General features: G+C 41.8%; 1 protein-coding gene across 2 annotated transcripts in view; it reads right to left on the bottom strand.

The window, feature by feature from the left end:
• Positions 1-615: 615 nt before the first annotated feature.
• pebp4 (phosphatidylethanolamine binding protein 4) overlaps positions 616-19,772 on the bottom strand; it is a 52,797-nt gene continuing 33,640 nt past the window's right edge. For both annotated transcript variants that reach the window (XM_005729386.1, XM_005729387.1), the window contains 3 exons: positions 8,377-8,422; positions 7,556-7,672; positions 616-1,337 (listed from right to left, as the gene is read on the bottom strand). In XM_005729386.1, coding sequence (XP_005729443.1) covers positions 1,246-1,337; positions 7,556-7,672; positions 8,377-8,422 — 255 coding nt within the window. In that variant the 3' untranslated portion in view covers positions 616-1,245. The remainder of the gene's footprint in view (positions 1,338-7,555; positions 7,673-8,376; positions 8,423-19,772) is intronic.

Here is a 19,772-nt window from a genome sequence, read left to right as displayed (position 1 = left end):
TGGGTAAATCAAGGTCAAGAGTAATTTTCAAACCGACAGATACTTAACATTTATTCAAAAGCAATGGATTCACTGACAAACTGTGTGCTTATGGTTGTTTTTGTTTGTTGACTTGGCTGCTTTGAGTCGGGGAGGCAAACAAAGCAAACGCAAGACAAGTTGATCAATGATCTCCCAGAGTTCACGGAGGGGCCGCGTAAGGGTTTTAACCAAGGCTGGCTTAACTACCAAAGGAACAAAAACCTCCATTACCTACTCCCGCCTAGCCCACCGATGAGACACCAAATTAAGGTCAATGAAACCACCAACTAGAGATTGATCATCAGGACATCAAAGTCACTGATGTAAATCCAGCCTTTTTCAGACATCTGGGGTATTGATACAAGCCTCTCCCAGAGGAGAGTTGCTGGTTAGAAACCGATATTCCTCATGGCGTGGGGGGGGTCCTCTGACCCACCTTCTACAAAGACCTGCGAGGTCTGAAAAGTATCTCATCGCGAAAGGGTTGAAAAGTTTATCCGCATCATCCTCTACAGACTTGCCAGGTGAGGCTCTTACGCAACTGTGCAAAGTTCAAACTGGGTTTGCTGTCCCAAAGTTACACTCAAGGACACGTTTAGATCACAGCAGCCTTTACTTCAGATAAATCAATCAAGCGCATGAAAGCAGCTCATTGTTTCCAGTGGTCAATGGAAATATGATAAACAATTACACAAACAGTAAGTTCCTTTCACTTGGAGCATGACAGGCCCTGTGGCTCCTCCCCTGCCCTGTCACTAGAGTATTTTGGTTCAAGTTCCACTGCGGCATCCGGCTGTGTTGCGGTCTCGGTTTCACCTCCCACTTCCTTTTTTTGGCCCTGACGTGTTTCCGCCCCTGAATTAGAATCAACTCTTTCCACACAGAGTTGTGATATCAGGCCGTCTTCCTTCTCTTGTCGACAGTGTTCGGAAACTAATAAGAAACCCCCTGGTAAAGCTAAATTCTACCTCCCAAATCCTTTGCTCCGTACCACGTGACAAGAGATACGGGCCGAGATCAAAACCCTAAGCAGCTGGTGTAACACAAAGAGGAAATCTCGCTCTCTAACGTAATGATAAGATAAAGGCAAAGAGGGCTCGCTTGTGCAAGCTTGAAGAATGTATGCTGTTTAGTAATTGCTGATAGAGTAAAAGTGAGGAGAAATCTTTCATATTTGTCTACTGACAGATTCTTCTTCTTCCATTTCAGGCATCTGAGCATCCTCTAGTCTTTGTAGTTCTGGGTGAGAAACTGAAGAGTAGCCACGGGCTCTCCCAGATCAAAACTTGTGATGAAGGCTTGAAAATCCCATTTACCTGTGGGAGCGGGGAGACAAACACAAAGATATTTATAAGTATTTACAGACACTTGGAGGGGAAATGTACTCACTTTTCACTCTGATCTGAAACAGTTTTCAGATTGATTTCAATAAATTATTATTATCTGTTAGATAATAAGCAATATTGTATATAAATAAAGTACATTTTAGGCAGAGTCTCCGGTGGATTACAAGAGCATTTCTTATGACCACTTGGTCTGTGTTTAGGGCATCTGAGGCCTAACTGAGCAGCACATGGCTCTGGGATGTGAGTCACTGAGAACAGCACTGCTGAAAATAAAACATGTTGCTGTAATGATGGAGGTGGGAACGCAAGGACGTATTGGCAAGAAGATATGATTCAATCGCCTGGACTGTTTTTTTTCTTCCCTCCCCTTTTAAACAAACACCAGACGGCCATCCGGCTGGTATGACAATATCACTTCTTAGATTTTGACAACCGCTGATTCCCTGCAGCTTCCTCTCCCTTAACACACAAAAAAAGGACGAAAAAAAAAAAATCACAATTATCATTCCAGGGAAAGAAAACCCTGCATGCTTTCAACTTGCAAACTTCAACAGCAGAACGAATGTCTGTCTATCTGTGTCTTCATATGTTTGGGTGCGCGTAAGACAATGCTTTGCTGCTTTGCTCTGTAATCCAGGGAATCACTGACATCCTGGTATTTCCGTATGCGCAGTAATTACATTAACAGCTGCTCAAGAATAGCGTCGGAAAGTCATCTTTTGAATAGAAAGCCAACTATTGAAATAGTCCAAATCTGTAGAGAGAGTGGCCTCACAGTTTGGGGTCAAATCTGACTATGCCTGGATAGAAAAAAAATATAAAAATTACTGCTTTTGACCTCTCGCTGCAGCTGCTTTACAGGCCCTCACTGTAGCTGTTTTCACCATCAGAGAGCCACATTTGTATCCTCCGGCATTTTTGAATGAGATATGGGAGAAGAAATACGCTTTGCCAGTGCCACAGACATCAAGTGCACTCACCCACCCCCTACCCCATCAATGCAGAAACAAATCAGAAGGGTTCATTTACATGTAGCACAAAATGTCTTGTACATGGTTATAATTTTCACGCTTTTTCCATTACTGCACCTAGCTCCTATCAAATTTTAAAGTCGAGTATATATATTTGATATACGTTTTAATAATTACACAACCGTTTCCCCCGATTCTCACCAATTTGATTTAGCTTTTAAGACTGACACCTCAGAGTGTTTGCAACTTCGGGTCAAGTTCTGAGCTCAGCTGGGGCGGGTGGGGGGAAAATGATGAATAATAACTGGGAGATGAGCAGATGAGTACCCGAATCTTGCCAGGTCCTCTCCTTGAATGAGAGCTGCCTGGAGAAAGGTCTCTGATAATCAAGTGAGGGCAATGGAGTCAAGTGACCTATCTGTATGATAGGGCATGCTTCCAGTGCCCCTTCTGGTCTGTGCTTCAGTCACAGATAATGCACCGCCTCTGCAGATCCCCTGCATGTCCACAACAAGGTCCCTCACACCCTTAGAGACACCACTTAAAAAAAAAAAAAAAAAAAAAGGGGGTGAGGGGACAGACGGCAGCTATATCCCTATTTTGCCTCAATATAGGGATATAGTTGATGAGTCATGTGGCAGAGTTGAACCTCATGACAGTCATGCTTTAATATTCAAACTTTCACTTACCCTTACTCATAGGGAAAAACCTACCATAATACAAGGAAACATTTCCTCTAATAGAGCATGTCACACTGGCGATTGTTTTATTGTAGCATGATGATCAAACAGAGAGTAGAAACCAGGCGCTGCTTGTAAGGCTTTACCCACATAATCCCATCTAAAGCTGTGCAATCATTGGGCAAAATCCAAAATGAGGCAAATTCAGAATATCTAGTGCTATCACACTGGCTGGTACCCCGCAAACGCCTAGACTCGCAAGTGACCTTAAAATAGGCTGGTGCCTGTTTGTAGTGCCGAGACGCGTTTCCGCCTCTCCCATCTGCGTGTTCATGGAAAGGACAGATAGTGTGGGACCTGAGGGCGATCTTAAAGTCTTCCTGCCTCTCCTTTTGTTTCCACCTTGCTTCCACGTCTGGGCATGGCAGAAAGATCAGGACTGCTGTGAGGTGACACAGAACTGCTACATTTAGTGGTGTGGGCGGTGTCCCTGTTAAACCTCTTACAGTGTCTCAGAAATACTAAAAAAACCCAAGTGATGCTGCTTTGTGGTAGTGTCGAAGGAATCATATCAGGCTAAGAGCTCTTCACGCAGGATTCATAGTTATAACTAAAGCAAAACGCAACCTTAATTTCTTTGTATCTGTCAGAGGTCAGGGGTCGGACACTGAACAGTTCTTCGGGGATGCTTAAACAGGGTCAGTGTGAGTGTGTCGGAGCTTACCGTAAACACAGCAGTAGCTAAAGCGCTTCAATCTTGAGGGGAATTGTTGAATTATAGTTGGCCACTCTGTTTCTCTCTATGCTGGAAATACTGAGTTTCCAATTATATAAAACAGAGGAGAGAGCTCATCACACTGGAGAGGCAGGACCGGATAATGACTAGCATTTGCTCGAGAAATGACTCAAAGAATTATTTTTCATAACAGTTTATCGGAATAATCAACTATTCTCGTGAATATATCATCTCTGGAACACCTTCAGGGTGCTTCTTCAAATTTGGCACAAATGTTGACTCATAATTACAATTTGGTCTTTTTGACCTGGCAAAAAAAACAACCAAAACATGTTTTGGCCACAACTGAAGAATTCATAGGATCATTTTGAAAAACTCCCATACAAACCACTAAATGAGAGATCAACTTCGCTGACACATCATATTGATCTGCAACATTTTCCTGGCTGTCCATCAACACCGTAACTCATGAAGATAAGCAGGGATTCTTAGCATATCTCATATTTGGTCAGATGCAGAATTGGTGACACTAATCTTTGCTTCCCACCTTTAAACGCCGCTGCTTCTTTGAGGCAACGTCCATATATGAAACACTGTCAACACAGATTTATTGTTAAATTGTATTTTATTGTTACATTTCATTATTGGATTTTATTCAATTACTCCAAAATCCTCATTACTTTTTTAAAAAAAGTGAGCAACTCTCATTTTCATTATCAATTGCTGTGTTTTCTTCACTCATCCCAAAGGAAATTATGAGAAGCTGGAAGCAGCAGATATCTTTCTGATTTTTATGAGTTTCTTAATTATCAACTAAGTGACTCATTAACAAATTACTTCACTTATACTTATATTGTGTCAGCTGAAAGTAACCCATTTTAGAAATACTATAAAGATATTTGTGGATAAGGGAAGTTGAGGAAAAGTCAAGACACTTTAACTTTTACTCCGAGCCTGTCAAGACTCTGTAAAAAAAAAAAAAAGACACATAGAAAAAACACAACCAGCCAAAATTCAACACGTTAAAGTGTTCCTTTAAGGCAGCCGACTCCTGGCTGAAACTCAGGCCTGCTGTAGCAACCAAATCCTGGCTCTCTTGACTCCACGCAGCTCTGATTAATGGTAGAGGCTGTGGGTGGGTGGTAGACATGGATCTGCCCATTACCACACTGCAACATTGCAAATGGCTTCAATTACTGTGGAGTGTGCTGAGCTGGCAGTAGGGGCTCTAGGAAGCAAGATAGGCAATGTGTACGATCCAGCAGCTAACGCCACTGTGAGCCATTCATTCGCATGACGTGACTGTCGCCTTCCCAACAATTTATCAGGGACAAAAAAAAAATAATACAGAACACATGGCCAATTTTTTTTTCATTCTTATCTTCTCTTTTTTACTCATCATAGTTTTTGCTTCTGATCAGTCGATACCAGCTGCTGAGCTTCAAGTCAGGACGTGGAGTGCTCGACGCGCGAACAGCGTATGTGCAAACTAACGTGTAGGCTGAAACATCACCCCAAGGCTTCTCTCGAGGCCTTGGGGTTTCCCTCCCGGCATTGTAACACTGTTTCCCTTGACAAACTGACTCGTCGGCACCAAACAGTAGCAGGACATATTAAGGGCTTGCCAAGTGGCTGACAAGTATCACAAGGGTCTGAGTGCCCACGGCTGCCCCCCTCCCCAACCCTGGCACGGGGGCAGCCTCCAGTCAGGGACAGCCAGAGCAATGGGGATTCCCTACGATGACGCCCCTGTGCCCCATGCCAAGAGCGCAGCCCCCCTGTAGTTCCTTGTGTAACAAACCAGCTGTCCCCATCAGTTCAATGACCCACATTCATAACCTTAACGCAGGAGGCACTGCCGACTCCCACGGCTCCTCGCAACAGCCCTGCTCCACCTCTAATTGTTCACCCCCTTTATTAGTAAAGTGATGGCCAGAGATGAAAAGAAAACAGAGAAAAAATCTGAGATGAAATTGAGTCAATGACTGCACTACTGGAAGTGGAAAACGATCATTAGGAGTCTTCCACCCACGGCTAAATGCTCTCCCTTCGCAAATCACATCAATTAATGTCATGGGCTATGAAAAATTCTCTCTGTGTCATACCACATGGAGGGAGGACAGACGCTAATAAGTGAACATACTTAACGGAGGAGGTGGGGAGGCATGGGATTCCCTCCGTTCCTCTTCTCCGTGCGGGATTAACGAGCTCCGGGACAATTGGGCAAAAATGAGGAAGCAGGTAAACCAGAGAATAGGGCCTGAAATATCCCACATGTTTTGTTTCTGCTCATACACCACGACTAGGCTTTCATTCTTAATGTGTAAAACACTATTGTCAATTATCTATTCTCTTGACATATTATTGTGTCCAGAACTGACCCATCAAATGAAGTGCGTGATTATCCGGGAGAATTTTTTTAATTTCATTTCCCTTGTATCGACAGAGCAGCTAGCAGGAGAGAGGAAGTCTTACAGCGGGAGTTACGCTCATCCACTCGATTAAGGATGGGTGGATCCACTCAGTTCAAATGCTTCATAACGAGTGGGCAACTTCTGTGTGAGAGCAGTTTATTTTGCACAAGAATACATTAAAAATATTCTAAATAGTAAACTATTATTCATGCTATTATTACTTCAGCTTAACCAGCTGTGACATCGCGAATGCCCCAACGATGCGGCAAGAGTTCATCGCAACCTCCCCAAAGTGCGCCGAATAAGTAACATACTACAAACTATATCTCTTTTGACACTTCTTTTTCCAAAGGTTTCAACATCAAACAGACCTCAGCCTAATGTGCCCGGATTGTTTGCTGACAAAGCTGTCAAAACTTCAAACAGCCGAGACTGGCAGCTCCACTTATTCACGGCCGCAGCGCTTGAAGTCTCAAACCACCCTGATCTCCCCTCAAATCACCGGCTGTGACCTGACTCGAATAGACAGATAGACACGCCTCCTGTGAGGTGCTGTACTGTGCATCCAAGTGCTACAGCCCACCTTCCCACACAGACTTCAGGGGGATGGAAAAGTACGAAAATAAATAAATAAATCCAAAAGCGTAAACAAAACAATACCTCTGCAAGACAAACAAGGTTGAATCAAAGGATGTATGGATATAATATCATCAAACTAAAACGACCTTTCACGTGGAAGCATGTGACGTAGTTGATGGGCCTTTTAGGTTTGGCGGAGGTTAACAAGACGTGGTCAGGCAGACTCGTGCAGGTGTGCGTGGGAGCCAATAATACTTGTCTTGACCCCGCAGGCATTAACGCTGCAGCAGACTTACTCACTAACCTCATTAACATTTCCCTTGTTAAGTTCAAGCATTTGGAGAAAATTATCTTCCTAAAGCAACTCCGAATGCTTTGATTAAAGCATCTTAATTGTGAATTATGCAGAATGACATGGGTCTTTATGAAGCAAAGGCAGCACAGTGAATCGCAACACTAACAAAGATCAAGTTTATAGTAAAAAGTACTCAATCAACACAGATATTTCAGGAGTTGCAGAGCCTAATGTGAAAATATTACACCCTAAATTAAGGAGCACTCCCTCTAAAGGAAATGAATATTGTAAAATGACGTGGCTTCTTATTGTCTGTTCCAAAAATACTTTCCCAAAAACCACAAAAACCTATAATGTGAGAGGAACTGTTAGGTTTCAATTCCTTGCTGTAAACTTTCATTGCTGATTCAACAGATAGATGCTGGCAACCAGCCACTGTTGGTATATGATAGATGATACTGCAGTGGGAAAACAATGTAGCAGACTGAAGAAGCTGGTGAGTGGAGTTATTACCCCGGGATGCCTCCTCCTGCTCCGTGAGTGACACAGACGCGTCTGGAGGCTGCTCGAACAACATGAACTGGTAGCGGTGAAAACCAGAGTTCGATGGCGGGGTTGGCGGCTTATAATCTGTACGAAAAACCAAAGAATCAGAATCAGGAGAGCTGAGAGTGGGGACTGGCATTTTATAACAATTGACTGTAAGTGTGTGCTAAATCTTTGACATCCCAATTCTTTTTGTTGTGCAGCAAAATCCACGTGGATTATTTAAACCAAAGGGAGCTGTACGGCCATAAAAATCGTTAACTCTGAATTCTGAGAATTCTTTAGTCAGTCTGGGTTGTGGGTAATAAACTGGCTACAGATTTTCTTTGGATAAATCCTCTTTAATCATCACCAACACTGCAAGACAGTAAACATAACCAGCTCCACGGGGGAGGATGATGGCGGCGTGTGCATCTCTGTGTGTGTATGCGAGTACTGGTGCACTTTTTAAGCCCTTTAAATTCACAATAGTGGGAAGGAATTAAAATTACTCTGAGGAGAGGGGTCACGAAAGAGTGACTTAAAGGTTATACAGGAAAAATGTTAAATTCCTCCAAGTGATACAAAAATACTGAAATACTTTAGCATAAATTATAGTAAGACTTAAATCTACAAGTCCAAACAATAATATGGAATTATTCCAACTAATTATATATAATATATACCAGAGCAAATTGCACAGCCTACACACAATCAATGAGTCAGATCAACTTTTTGGAATTATACTAAGCCTGGGAGTAATGAAGCCAAGGTTACACAACGAATAGTCAATAGAAGATCTTACTTACCAGTGAGGGTTGTTCCTTCTATTTGTCCTTCCTTGAGTGCACTGCCCTGGAATTTAAAACACAAAAGTTAGCCGGGCAAATTATGAAGCACAGCCTGTTTGTTTTGTGACAAACCCAGCGATAGCAAAGATTTGATAAGAAAGACAAAACAGACAGCAAGCACAGGCTGCTCTTCTTTCAGATTTATGCTCCCATAGGCAAATGTTCTACATTCAATTAGTCCAGTCTTTATAACCACAAAGGCTGGCCATTTAATTTATTTCAAGCCAATGCTAGTAGACTGTATCCTGCTGAAGTAACAGCAAGCTCGAGATCCAATAAACAGTGAAATATTTGGCGATTATTGGGGAAAAAAACGACAAAAAAAGCTCCAGTACAGGCTTGCATCCACACTGCAGGTTAAAGTATGTCAAAATTAAATATATAAAAGACCAGGTATTTTAATATCAGAATACAAGAGACAATTTTCAGACAAAAGACAGTTCCCAAGCAAATTAAACTACTGAGAAGATTTCCAATTTCCCATATTATTAATTGTATATTAACTTCTTGTTGCCTAGAAACAGATATCATGTAACCCAATGTGAAGTGCAGATATTTTCATAAGCATTTTCTGCTGTATATTTGTCAGGTTAAACTCCCTCAGCCCCAGGAAGCACACAGTCAGGCACTTCACACTGCAAATTGCACACAGGCATGTTTGTTTAATATACTTGGCTATTTACTGCAAGACGGCTGCATCCTTGAGTGGGTGGAAAAGGACTAAATATGCTGTCTGTGAAATGGCCCAAAACCCACTTGAGGTAAGCGTGGAAGTCCCCATCACAGACTGGAGTATGTGGTCTCAGCACCTATTTCTGTCCTCTTTTTGCCACGCACAGGCTCCCCCTACAGGCTGACGGGGGTACTGCGTTAACAAGCAGCACCAAGGACAAAAGACAGGCAGGACCAAGCTGCTTTCCCCCCCAATCTCAGCTTGAAATTCAAGTTCCAGTTTAATAAGAACACATATCCACAGAGAATAAAAACTGTAGTAGGACAGCAGCCCAGAGCAGAAGAAGGTAAAGCAGAAGGATAAAAACAGAAATAATGTTTTAATTTTCATCTTGGGAATGGTGCATCCAGATTATGATTATGATATATGTTTTGAAGAGGATAAATGCATCCAACTGTTGGAACGACATCTTTTCGAGGACACTAATAAACACTTTCAATGCCTATCCAGGTTTCTTGACAAGTAAATTAAAAGCTTTATTTTGCTATTTACTCATACGTGGGACAGGGGACTATTTAAAGCAGACCAACCATAGTTTGACTTCTCTCTTTGCTTCTTGAAGACTGCAGCTGTCACCTCGCAGCAGATGAAATGTACTTTGAGGATGATAACGGTTCATAATGCCAATTAAAATGCTTAAACTACAGTTATAAGCACACAGAGTGTACAGGTCTATGTCAGAATGACTGAGATGCACAAACGACCTTAGCATATTACTATCAGTTTCAAATAGTAATTCACTCTTTCAGCAGATTTAAAGCATGCATTCTGTATCGTGCATATGCTCTTATCTATAATCCTGTAACCTCTCTTTAAAAATAACAGCAAGCATTGGAGTGTTTACACAGACTGATCAAATTCAGAAGATTAGTTTCAAATGTGAGTATCTTCATCCACCGATCGGTGAGAAAAAAAAAAGCTTTATTTAGAAATAGCAAGTGTCCTGCAGCCTGCAGAATCCAAACCCATTGCCATAGCAACAGGTAGTCAACATTTGAACGTGCAACATTTTCCCACATCTTAATGCTCAGTTCTCGCTCATCCTCCCAGGCACCCTGTGCCCTTTTAATTTCATTATAATACATAGTGTATAAACAACAGCAAATGAATAAAATATTGAAATTTAGCCAAATAATAAAAGATAAGTCAATAATATGCGGAGTCAATAATATGCCGATCTAACACACAATCACATATATTATTATTCACAAGAAATCCAAAAAAAAAAAAAAAAAAAATCACAAAAGTAGTTTAAGGGTTGGAGTGATTAATCTGTACGGAGCAGAGCTGCTATCACAGTCGCTGTGACCGAACAGGGCCGTGCTGGGGTTGCTGATCCTAATGTTCACTGGGGAGTGACGCACTTACTCACTGTGACCCACAGGGCAATCTCACATGGGGGGCGGCCTCCCTCAGGGACTTGGTTGTGGGGTGTGACGCCAAACATGACAAGTTGGCATCGCTGAATGACAGCCACGATCTGTGTTAATAACCTTTATGAAGAAACGCCCATTTTAAGGTATGGGTATGTGTAGCATGTTATCCTTGCAGTATTTATGATAATAAAAACAAAAAAACATTTGGATCTTTTGAAGTTGTGGAAAAAAATACTGAAAATTCAAAAGACAATCATCAGGCTGGACCGTGGAACAGTTTAATCAGACTAAAAACTTTCAGCATAAAATGATTTTCGTATTAACCCCACCCATGAAAAATCTGTGAGTGATTCATCTGATTGTTGATGAAGAAAGAATCCAAGACTGAGATTCACTAGTATGCCAAGAGAATTTGAATGCTGCTTATAAATCTGTAACATTTATAGAAAAAAAAAACCTTCTGTAGTGAAAATAAGCATAATATTACTTTACTAACCGAGATAACCTAAGACATCAAGATACTCTGAGGCACGATATCCAAGACTTTATACACTGAAGCTGTTTTCACACCCAAACTCTGAAATAAGTCAGAGGAGTCAGGTGGGGACATCGTTTGAAGTTGCCCTTTCTAACAGTAGCACGCAGCAGGAGATAGTCTGCCTCAGCTGCAGTCTCACAACTTGAAATGCTCCGGTTCGTTTAGAAGAGGGAGCTGTCTGCATGTAACTGCAAGGACACATGATCCCCAGGCTGTTACCTGCACTATTAACACATGGACTTCACACTGACTTTGCACTACGGGGATCTAGCAGGTTAAATTTGTCAGGTAATTTCTAGAAAGGTAAATGGAGTAAATGACTCTAGGTGACTTGATCTATAACACAGATCTATAAGTAAAACATAGATATTAGAAGAAATGGTTTAATGACTGTGTAATAAAGGGCTTGATGATATATTTTCCACTCTAACATATACACATAAATTGTATATTAACACTATAAACTTCTTCCTTTCTCTTAAAAAATACAGTTTCCTCAAAAACATGCCCAGGGAATAAACAGTGCAACGCTTTTGCTGTACAAAATCTATGTTCACCAGCAGTTGTATTTTTGGCTTGTTTTTTTTTACCTCAAGCTGAAGATAAAAGACACATTGCATAATGCAGATGTCAGAGAAAACAGTTGTTTTCAGCTATTTTCTATATGCTCGACCATAAAGCCAATGTGAAAAACGCAGCTTATTCATTGAAAACATTCAAACATAGATCTTCTATCATTAGCTGTTCATGTAAGAAATGAGCTCAGATTGAAGCGCTGTGTAGAAAACCAGCAGAACATTAAAATCAGGATCTTTACAAAAAAAAGCCTAATGGAGTACTCACGGCTAATATGTCAGTGTTTTAACTGTTGTGCTATTTCAGCAGCTGAAAGTTGAAAGACACTAGAAACAGCTTCATTCTCTATGCAAGACAAACATTACCACTGTTTCCCTGTAAGTATTTTCTCATTTACATTTTAAATGTCTGTGTTCGTGAGATTCTTCTATGCTCATTCACTGCACTTAAAACACAGATACCACCCAGCTTTCTGTTCATAATGCAGTAATGCACTGCTCACCATGCATAAAAAACATGGTGATGGGTATTAAAGTTTCATACCAACACATATATTCATAGTACTGTATGCTCATTGAAGTAAATATCTAATCAGTCAATCAAGTCAGGAAATAGACGACTTGCTGAAGTTCAAAGTGAGCATCACAGAAGGGATGAAAGGTGACTTAAGTGACTTTAAATGTGTCACAGTTGTTGGCGGCAGACCGGATGGTTTGAGTATTTCAGAAACTGCTGATATACTGGGATTTTCCCACACAGCCATCTCTAGGGTTTACAGAGAATATCTGCCGGCAGTTGTCTGAGTGAAAATGCGTTGCTCGTACAGGAGGTCAGAGGAGAATGGCCAGACTGCTTTGAGCTGATTGGAAGGTAATAGTAACTCAAATGCCCGCTGGTTACAACCAAAGTATGCAGAAGAGCATCTTTGAATACACAACACGTCAAACCTTGAAGTAGATGGGCTACAGTGGCAGATGACCACAATGAATGCATCTCCTGCCAGTTAAGAGCAGGAAACTGCAGCTACGGTACTGCCTAAATCTTCTGTTTCCAAAATTGTCCACTGTCTGGTCTAAGATTAGATTCTGCTGCGACATACTCAGTAAGGTTTGAATTTGGCGTAAACATGAAAGCATGGATCCATCCTGCATGTATCAATGGTTTGGGCTGGTGGTGGTGTAATGGTGTGAGGGACATTGTTATTGGCACACTTTGAGTGTTTAAAATGTCGACTTGAGTATAGTTGGTGACCATGTAAGACCACAGTCCACTTCTGATAACTGTACTCAGCAGAATAACAATTATTTCTTGTTTCTTGTTTAATCTATGCTATGAATTTTTTAAATAATCACTGTAAAGTCAAATATTACGAATTCCTGAATTTTAATGCTCCAAACTCTTTCACCGAGAAACAATTTAAGTTCTTCTCTTTAGAAACTATAATGAAACAAACAAAGCATTTCATGGATTACCCAGACTGAGTTAACTCACCAGTAAAAAGACTCGAGTTATTTGGGAGATATTATAAGCAATGCATATGTCTCGTATCCTCATTTGAGGGGAATACCCATTTAAGCTGTGATAGTGAATCACACACTGAGCAATGTGGGAACACCAGCTACTAACAGAGATAAAAACTGAAAGTGTCAATGTGATTTATGCCGATGCACGAGGGTGTTTAAGTCTATCGAGGGGAGACTAACTAAATAACTCCTGGTATGCACTAAAAACAGTGAACAAGGAGCAGCAGTGGGATTGGAGATTTGACGCCTAAATGGGGCAGATTTGGTTTTTGTGTTGTTCAAGGTGGATCTCTTTTGTGCCACTCTTATCATAAAGGTGAATCCAAACAACATAATATTCTGCTGGTGGCACGTGCACTGGTAAAAAAGAAATTTACCACTTGTCTTAATTTAAGCTAAGTATTTTTGTTTCTCGATATGTTTGTGAGAGCGAGGCCACGCAGTGAACAGGGGGAACCCCCTTTGAAATGGAAGGCCTGAGTTCAAGACACTAGAGCAGGAAACGCACGCCCTTGGAGGTTGCCCTTAAAAAGACAGTGTCCCTGCAAGCTGTTGTAAAGCTGACCCCGACCTCTGAGCCGCCCGCGAAGGCCAATCACGGCCAATCATACAAATATCAACATCTATATTCATTACACAGTTTAAACACATATGAAATATCATTAAGTTATAATCCAGAGTTCGTTTCCAGATCTTAAAGAAACAGCATTTACTAAATATTTGTTTTGTCACTCGTCTCAGCTCGTTAAATGTAGGAGCCAGTCACGTCTAACTTATGTGCGCCCAGCTGTGGTGTTACATTCATCGTGGCGTTGCTTGCCTTCATGTTTTACTGACTATTTCACACTCTGACTCAAACAAAGGCAGAAAGGATCCCAAACAACCTACACATTATGAGCAATGAATAATTTCTGATAATCTAGAAAAAGGCATGCGGCAGAGCTTTTTCTGCGGGTCACGTAAAAGCCTGACACGCTAACCACCAACCAGCAAATTTATCTCAATCCATAAAATGAATCAGAATTAGTTCAGACTTGATAGCGGTATTATTACCATCATGAAATTCTTAAAAAAGATAGTAGATGGGACCCCAGGCGCATCTCCGCTTTGTCTGAAAATGGTGAAACAAGGTGAGATGTGTCACTTTATGAAAGTGAGCTTAATGCTATACATGAATTTCTAACTTCTCTTGATCTTAGGGCAGTAGATGAGCAGTGTGTTTGTATAATGTGTCTACATAACTTCCGCTAGGAATCCTCCGACACGAGCCGATAGGTAGGAGTCCACAAAGAGGCGGTGGGTGGGTGCAGGGGTGCGGTTTCAGCAGGAATACCCGCTTGCCCAACAACCCTTCTCCTTCTCTATGTGGGTGAGTGCTTCCCTTTGTCAGCAAGAGTTACTCATGCACCTCCTTGTATATCCACCACTTCCCCCTCCCTTGCACACCCTGTAAACCCACACCTACGACAATCAGCACCCACGTCCTTCTAATGCAGTTCTGAGAGCATCATTCTCCCTTTTACTTGCAGTCAGGCTAACAGACGGGGAGAGAGAGCATGACAGATGGTGTTCACAGCTCTATTTCTGAGGCTGGACTTGTACTGCCACCGCCACCCCTCCCCTCCACCCTCCCTTGCCGATTCCACTCAAGCCAAGTGCTTATGACTACCTCCTCATCTTCGCCTCAGTAATCAGCCCATTCATTTGCAGGGTTATTGTGAATTAAAAGTCCTTGCCTCACAAGGAACCTCACGGTTTACAGGTTAAACACAGAAAAATCGCATCATTGCTCAACTACAGAACGTGTTATCCAGATATAAATGGAATAAGCACCAAATTTATGTTCAAAATTATTCAGAGTTTAGGCAAAGTATACAACATTTTGCTTACAAAACAGTAAAAAATTATGCAGTAAATTAGTATATTTTGTGAGTCGGGATTCAGCCCCCACCCCCCTTTCTTTTATGTCCCAAAATGCACAGGAACTATAGGAGCAGTGACCCAGTCAAAGGCAGGCTCTCCTATGCACGCTGTTGTCTTTATCAGCATAGCAGACATTCCCATCAGTCGAGTTCAAACTTGTGGCGTGTGCCACTTCTTTTACACCACAGGGGTTTCTCCGGTATCTCTACTCATGCTGAAAAGGTTTCCTCGAAATCCCCGTTTTAGTTTTTGCCCTGAGCAGCGATACTGGATGATTACAACACATAAACAGCTGCATGCATGACACCTTTTAATGACCTGATCCTCAGATAGGATGTGGAAACAATCTTTCAGCCGCCAACTTTGGCCACCAACTGTGACGCCATGTTTATGGCCATGTAAGTGTCATTCTCCTGCATAAAAGCTCAGATATGATCAATACTGGGCACCAAAAGCTTAGCAAAAACTGACAGCCAGCCAACAGTTTGTGAGCACTGTGGAAAAAGTTGCCAGTTTTCTAAAGGTTGTTACTTCATCTCAGATGGGTTACTTCATCCTTGCCAAACCTGTCCAGGCCCCATGCCAAACTTTAAACTAGAAGAAGGAACACTTGCGGTACACTCTTGCTTTTCCTCGTCTTTACTTCAGTTTTAGGACGATGGCACCAAGCAAGTATTCTACAGCCACACATTTGGGATTATGGTTGATCTGGCTTCATAAACTTTGGCTAACAACGGAGAAAACTAAAAGCCACTATGTGTTACAGTCTGGGGTACCACTCAGGATTTAATCGGGCTGACGTGTAACTGGTTTGTCATCTCACCCATGTGTTGTGACTGTGCCAATCCTCCTAATCAGCACAACAGTGACTGCTGAGCCTCCGAAGAAGTCGGAGGCTGATATAATTGAGCAATTTCACATATTGCTGTAAATCTGGTGGCCTAAAAGACAACAGGTATTGGCCAGAAGAATTTACAGATTCAACTGTGAACTCCTGCTACTATTTAGCCCACCTGAGGCACCTATCACTAAGCTGTTATCACACAAGCAAAGCATGCCTAAAATTTTCCTGGACTTAATGGACAGTCTAGTGCATTCCCCACTAGTGAGTGGGCTTCATGTTTTCCGTTGCCTGCATGCTCTGTATACACAGAGTATTTCCAGTAGAGTAACTGCAACTTAAGATAACAGCTTAAGATTTCATTACTGCTCTTTAAGGATCCCTCAACACGACTGCACATTAAAGATTATTCAGGGTTAGGAGGAAAGCCGCCTAACGTCTGATTTAGACTTCTATGGTGAATCTTTGTAGAGCCTACAACGCAAACTACGTGAGTGACTAATGCTGTTTTCAGCATTTGCACTTGTGTGTGGTGCATTATTTGTTAATTACCATGTGGTAGTGTTCTGGTGTTTTACATGCAATTCCCCCCGCAGCCGTAACGAGGAGCCACCTTTCTACCAACCAACAGAACTTACTCGTTTTTAGCTACACTGGATGTACGTGTTATGTTACTAATAATGCACAGTGAACTTTTCCTAGTTCTGCACATTGAAGGTTTTCCACTGGCAAACCAGCAAGATACTATTATTTTAATAAGCCCTAGTGAGTGCAGAGTGTTTGTCACATGGATAGCATTGCTTCATTAGCAGCTCAGGTAAACAACTTTAGCTTGCTGGTGGAAAGTGGGCACACAAAAAAGGTTACTATATTCTCTGGCGTGGCTTGTGTCTTTGTGGAGCTAGCTGCAAGACAGCAGGTATATAGAGTTTCTTTTTGCTTCATGATTTCTATTATAACAAAAATTAACTAATGCTGAAGAGTAGCTTCATAGCTAACAGCACACTACAAGCCAAGTGTACATCACTATTAACTAGGACTGGATACATTGATATTGCTGATGGCTCACTAACAGGCCTTGACAAAGCACAGTACTGCATGACCTGGGAGTTGCCAATATGTTCAGCCAATAAGCACAGCTTTTGCTTATTGGCTGAGCTGGTACTGAAAGGCTGACACTTTTAACATACGGGTTATGCTCATTTTTGTACAGTTAGTGAGGCAGCTGTACACCATCAAAATGCAGGAAAATGCACAAGTGGTAAACTTCATCTTATACATTCAAATATACTACAGTGATGGAATTATCAAGAGTTATCCAAGTAGTCACACACAGCTACAATGTCTTTAAAACATGTACTAAGTCAAAGCATTTTTAGTGGTATTTGTGGCTGTGTCTTTTGAACCGAATGGGATGGAATCTGGGGTGTATGGTTAGTAGAAAAATATAATTTGGAGGAGAGGGTAAAAGGAACTGGGGGCGTCATCCTTGATCTGCTTCAGTGCATGAACAAATTAAGCCACTTAACAATAGCCTGCTGGACTAATAGCTTCAGTAAAGAAACTCATTGGGCTTCGGTAATGAACCTGAGATGGAAACATAAACAGTCCAGTTATTAAGTGAACTCCAGTCACCGCTGAAATCACCTGACACACTGTGACATGCTAAACCTACACTCCTTTGGTAATGCTCATTAGCAGGGTGGGATGCTATTACTCAAATCACTGACTTAAGAAACTAGCCGCCCAAACTCATTATCGCACTCATCTATTCAGTCTAATTTGCATACATTACAAAGTGGCTGTGCTGGGCTGGTCATCTCAAACTCAGCGAGCAGATTGGGCCTAACAGGACAGAGTACAGGCCAAAGAGAGCTTTAATAAGCTAATTTTATCCAACCTGGGTGCTGCTTCCCTTACACCTACTGCGTGTGTGTTAGCAAGTATGGGTGCTGATGAGTCTGTACTTTAGTACTGTTGAGGGAAGCCCAAGCTTGAGTTCCCAAGGTAACAGTCGGTTTGAGTGGGGGCTGGCTGACTCATTTGAAGGGAATCCTGGAACCAGAACAAGGCTGCCCACTCGCCCCACCCCCAGCTTCATCAGCACAACAAGCAAACAAGGCGCTGACATGTCCCCATGTAGGGCTTCCCACTGACGGGGGTGGCACTGGAAAATCCCAGCCTGAGCTTGCCTACAAGTAGCATCAGAGGACATGCACGCACAAGCACGAGGCCTCCGCGCTTCATGGCTTCGCTGGTTTCTGCCGGCAAGACTGGAAATCCATGGAGATTGTAGATGAAGAAATTACAATAGAGCGGTAGGCCTACAAATACGTTGAGACACGTGCTGGATTTGATTAGTACATAAAAGCACGGGGGAGATGTAAGGGGGGCAGCGGAGGAGGTTGGAGCTTACTGACGAGTCCATGGCATTGAATTAAATCATCTTTTTTTTTTTTAGCTGTGAACAGTGACACAAAATAAATGAGAATCAAAAACCTTGTGGGCTGGCACATGAAGTAGGAGGAAGGGAGTCAGAGGGAGAGGAGGATGAAGGAGGAGTAGGTGGACAAGAGAACTAACTCTTTCCCACACAGTTAATGGAATTATTAAGAAATTAAAAGAGATCAACAGGCGTGTAATTGACCATTTAATTAGCTCAAGGTCAGGTTGTTCTTTTGACTTTGGAGGGGCGGTTGGCCGAGGTCTAGATTCGTAGGAAAACTTTGGGCAAGCAGCTTACAATTTACAACAATTAAATCGTCACGTATTGTTTCCGCACAGTGGTAACACAGTCTTTCGATTAAATTAAGCCAAATATGCGTTATTCACAAAAAGCCAAAGTCATAAAGTCGACATACTATTAGAAAACACAATAAATGTTTTTGGAAAAAGTACATTCTGGCCACAAAACAGAAACTGTACATGTATATTCAGTAATCTCGCTGTGCAGAGTAGCCATTTGATTTGCTTCTGTCCACAGTTACATCTGTTGATAACTCCACAGTTCATTCAGTGTCTTTAGTCATTAACAACTGAGAGCTGGTACAAAGGGATTTAAGAGGCAGCATTACTGTTTTGAATCGCTGGATGTTTAATTCTTCTATTATAATTGAGGCAGGAGCGAGACAGAGGTTATGGTAACTGCTGGAAACCTGTCCCACTTCACAGAAAGGTTAATGAACCTTACAAGTCCTATGGGAGATGGAGTATGCTGTTAATTTGACAAACGTGGGAAATAAATGCTTTTATGCTTTTATTGACGGTGACCAATAGCGGCCTTTGCTGGAATGAAAGGTTTTAGTCTTTTAGGTGCTTTGCTATGAGGCAAAACAATAATGTGGAATGCATTTGTTGGAAGAAACTAAGTACATAATTGTTTGAATAGCAATTTCAGGCCAAAAAGCATCTTCATTATTAATTCCTACTTTTGGGGAAAATATACTGCGCAAAATGTACAGTAACCTAATTCATGTTATGAAACAGCTGCCTTTATTCTGAATACATTTGCGGGAATGAGGGATTTTTAAAAAGCTGTACTTTAAAATCTACATATTTCCACATTCCATTTTATGCACCATTGGTCTGGGTTTCATTTTAACAGGGCACCAAGGGTGTAATATGCTGACAGTTGGAGAGGATCATGTGAAACAGAGTTGGTGTTCACCTGAAATAGATGGAAACATCGCAAACGGCGGCTGTGATCTGATCAGGATGGGGTTTTAGGCACAGGACCAGCTATGTATACAGTACGCACGATTAAGAGATTAAATGGATAATCTCCTTCCCATTCAAAGACATTGATGGAGGCAGAGAGCTGGTTTCACAGACTTTCATTCTGGTT

The sequence above is a fragment of the Pundamilia nyererei genome, unplaced genomic scaffold (assembly GCF_000239375.1).
Source record: "Pundamilia nyererei isolate P.nyererei 1_Seehausen unplaced genomic scaffold, PunNye1.0 scaffold00033, whole genome shotgun sequence".
Classification (NCBI taxonomy): domain Eukaryota; kingdom Metazoa; phylum Chordata; class Actinopteri; order Cichliformes; family Cichlidae; genus Pundamilia; species Pundamilia nyererei.
Note: the sequence above shows the minus strand (reverse complement) of the source record. Positions and strands in the feature narration are given on the sequence as shown.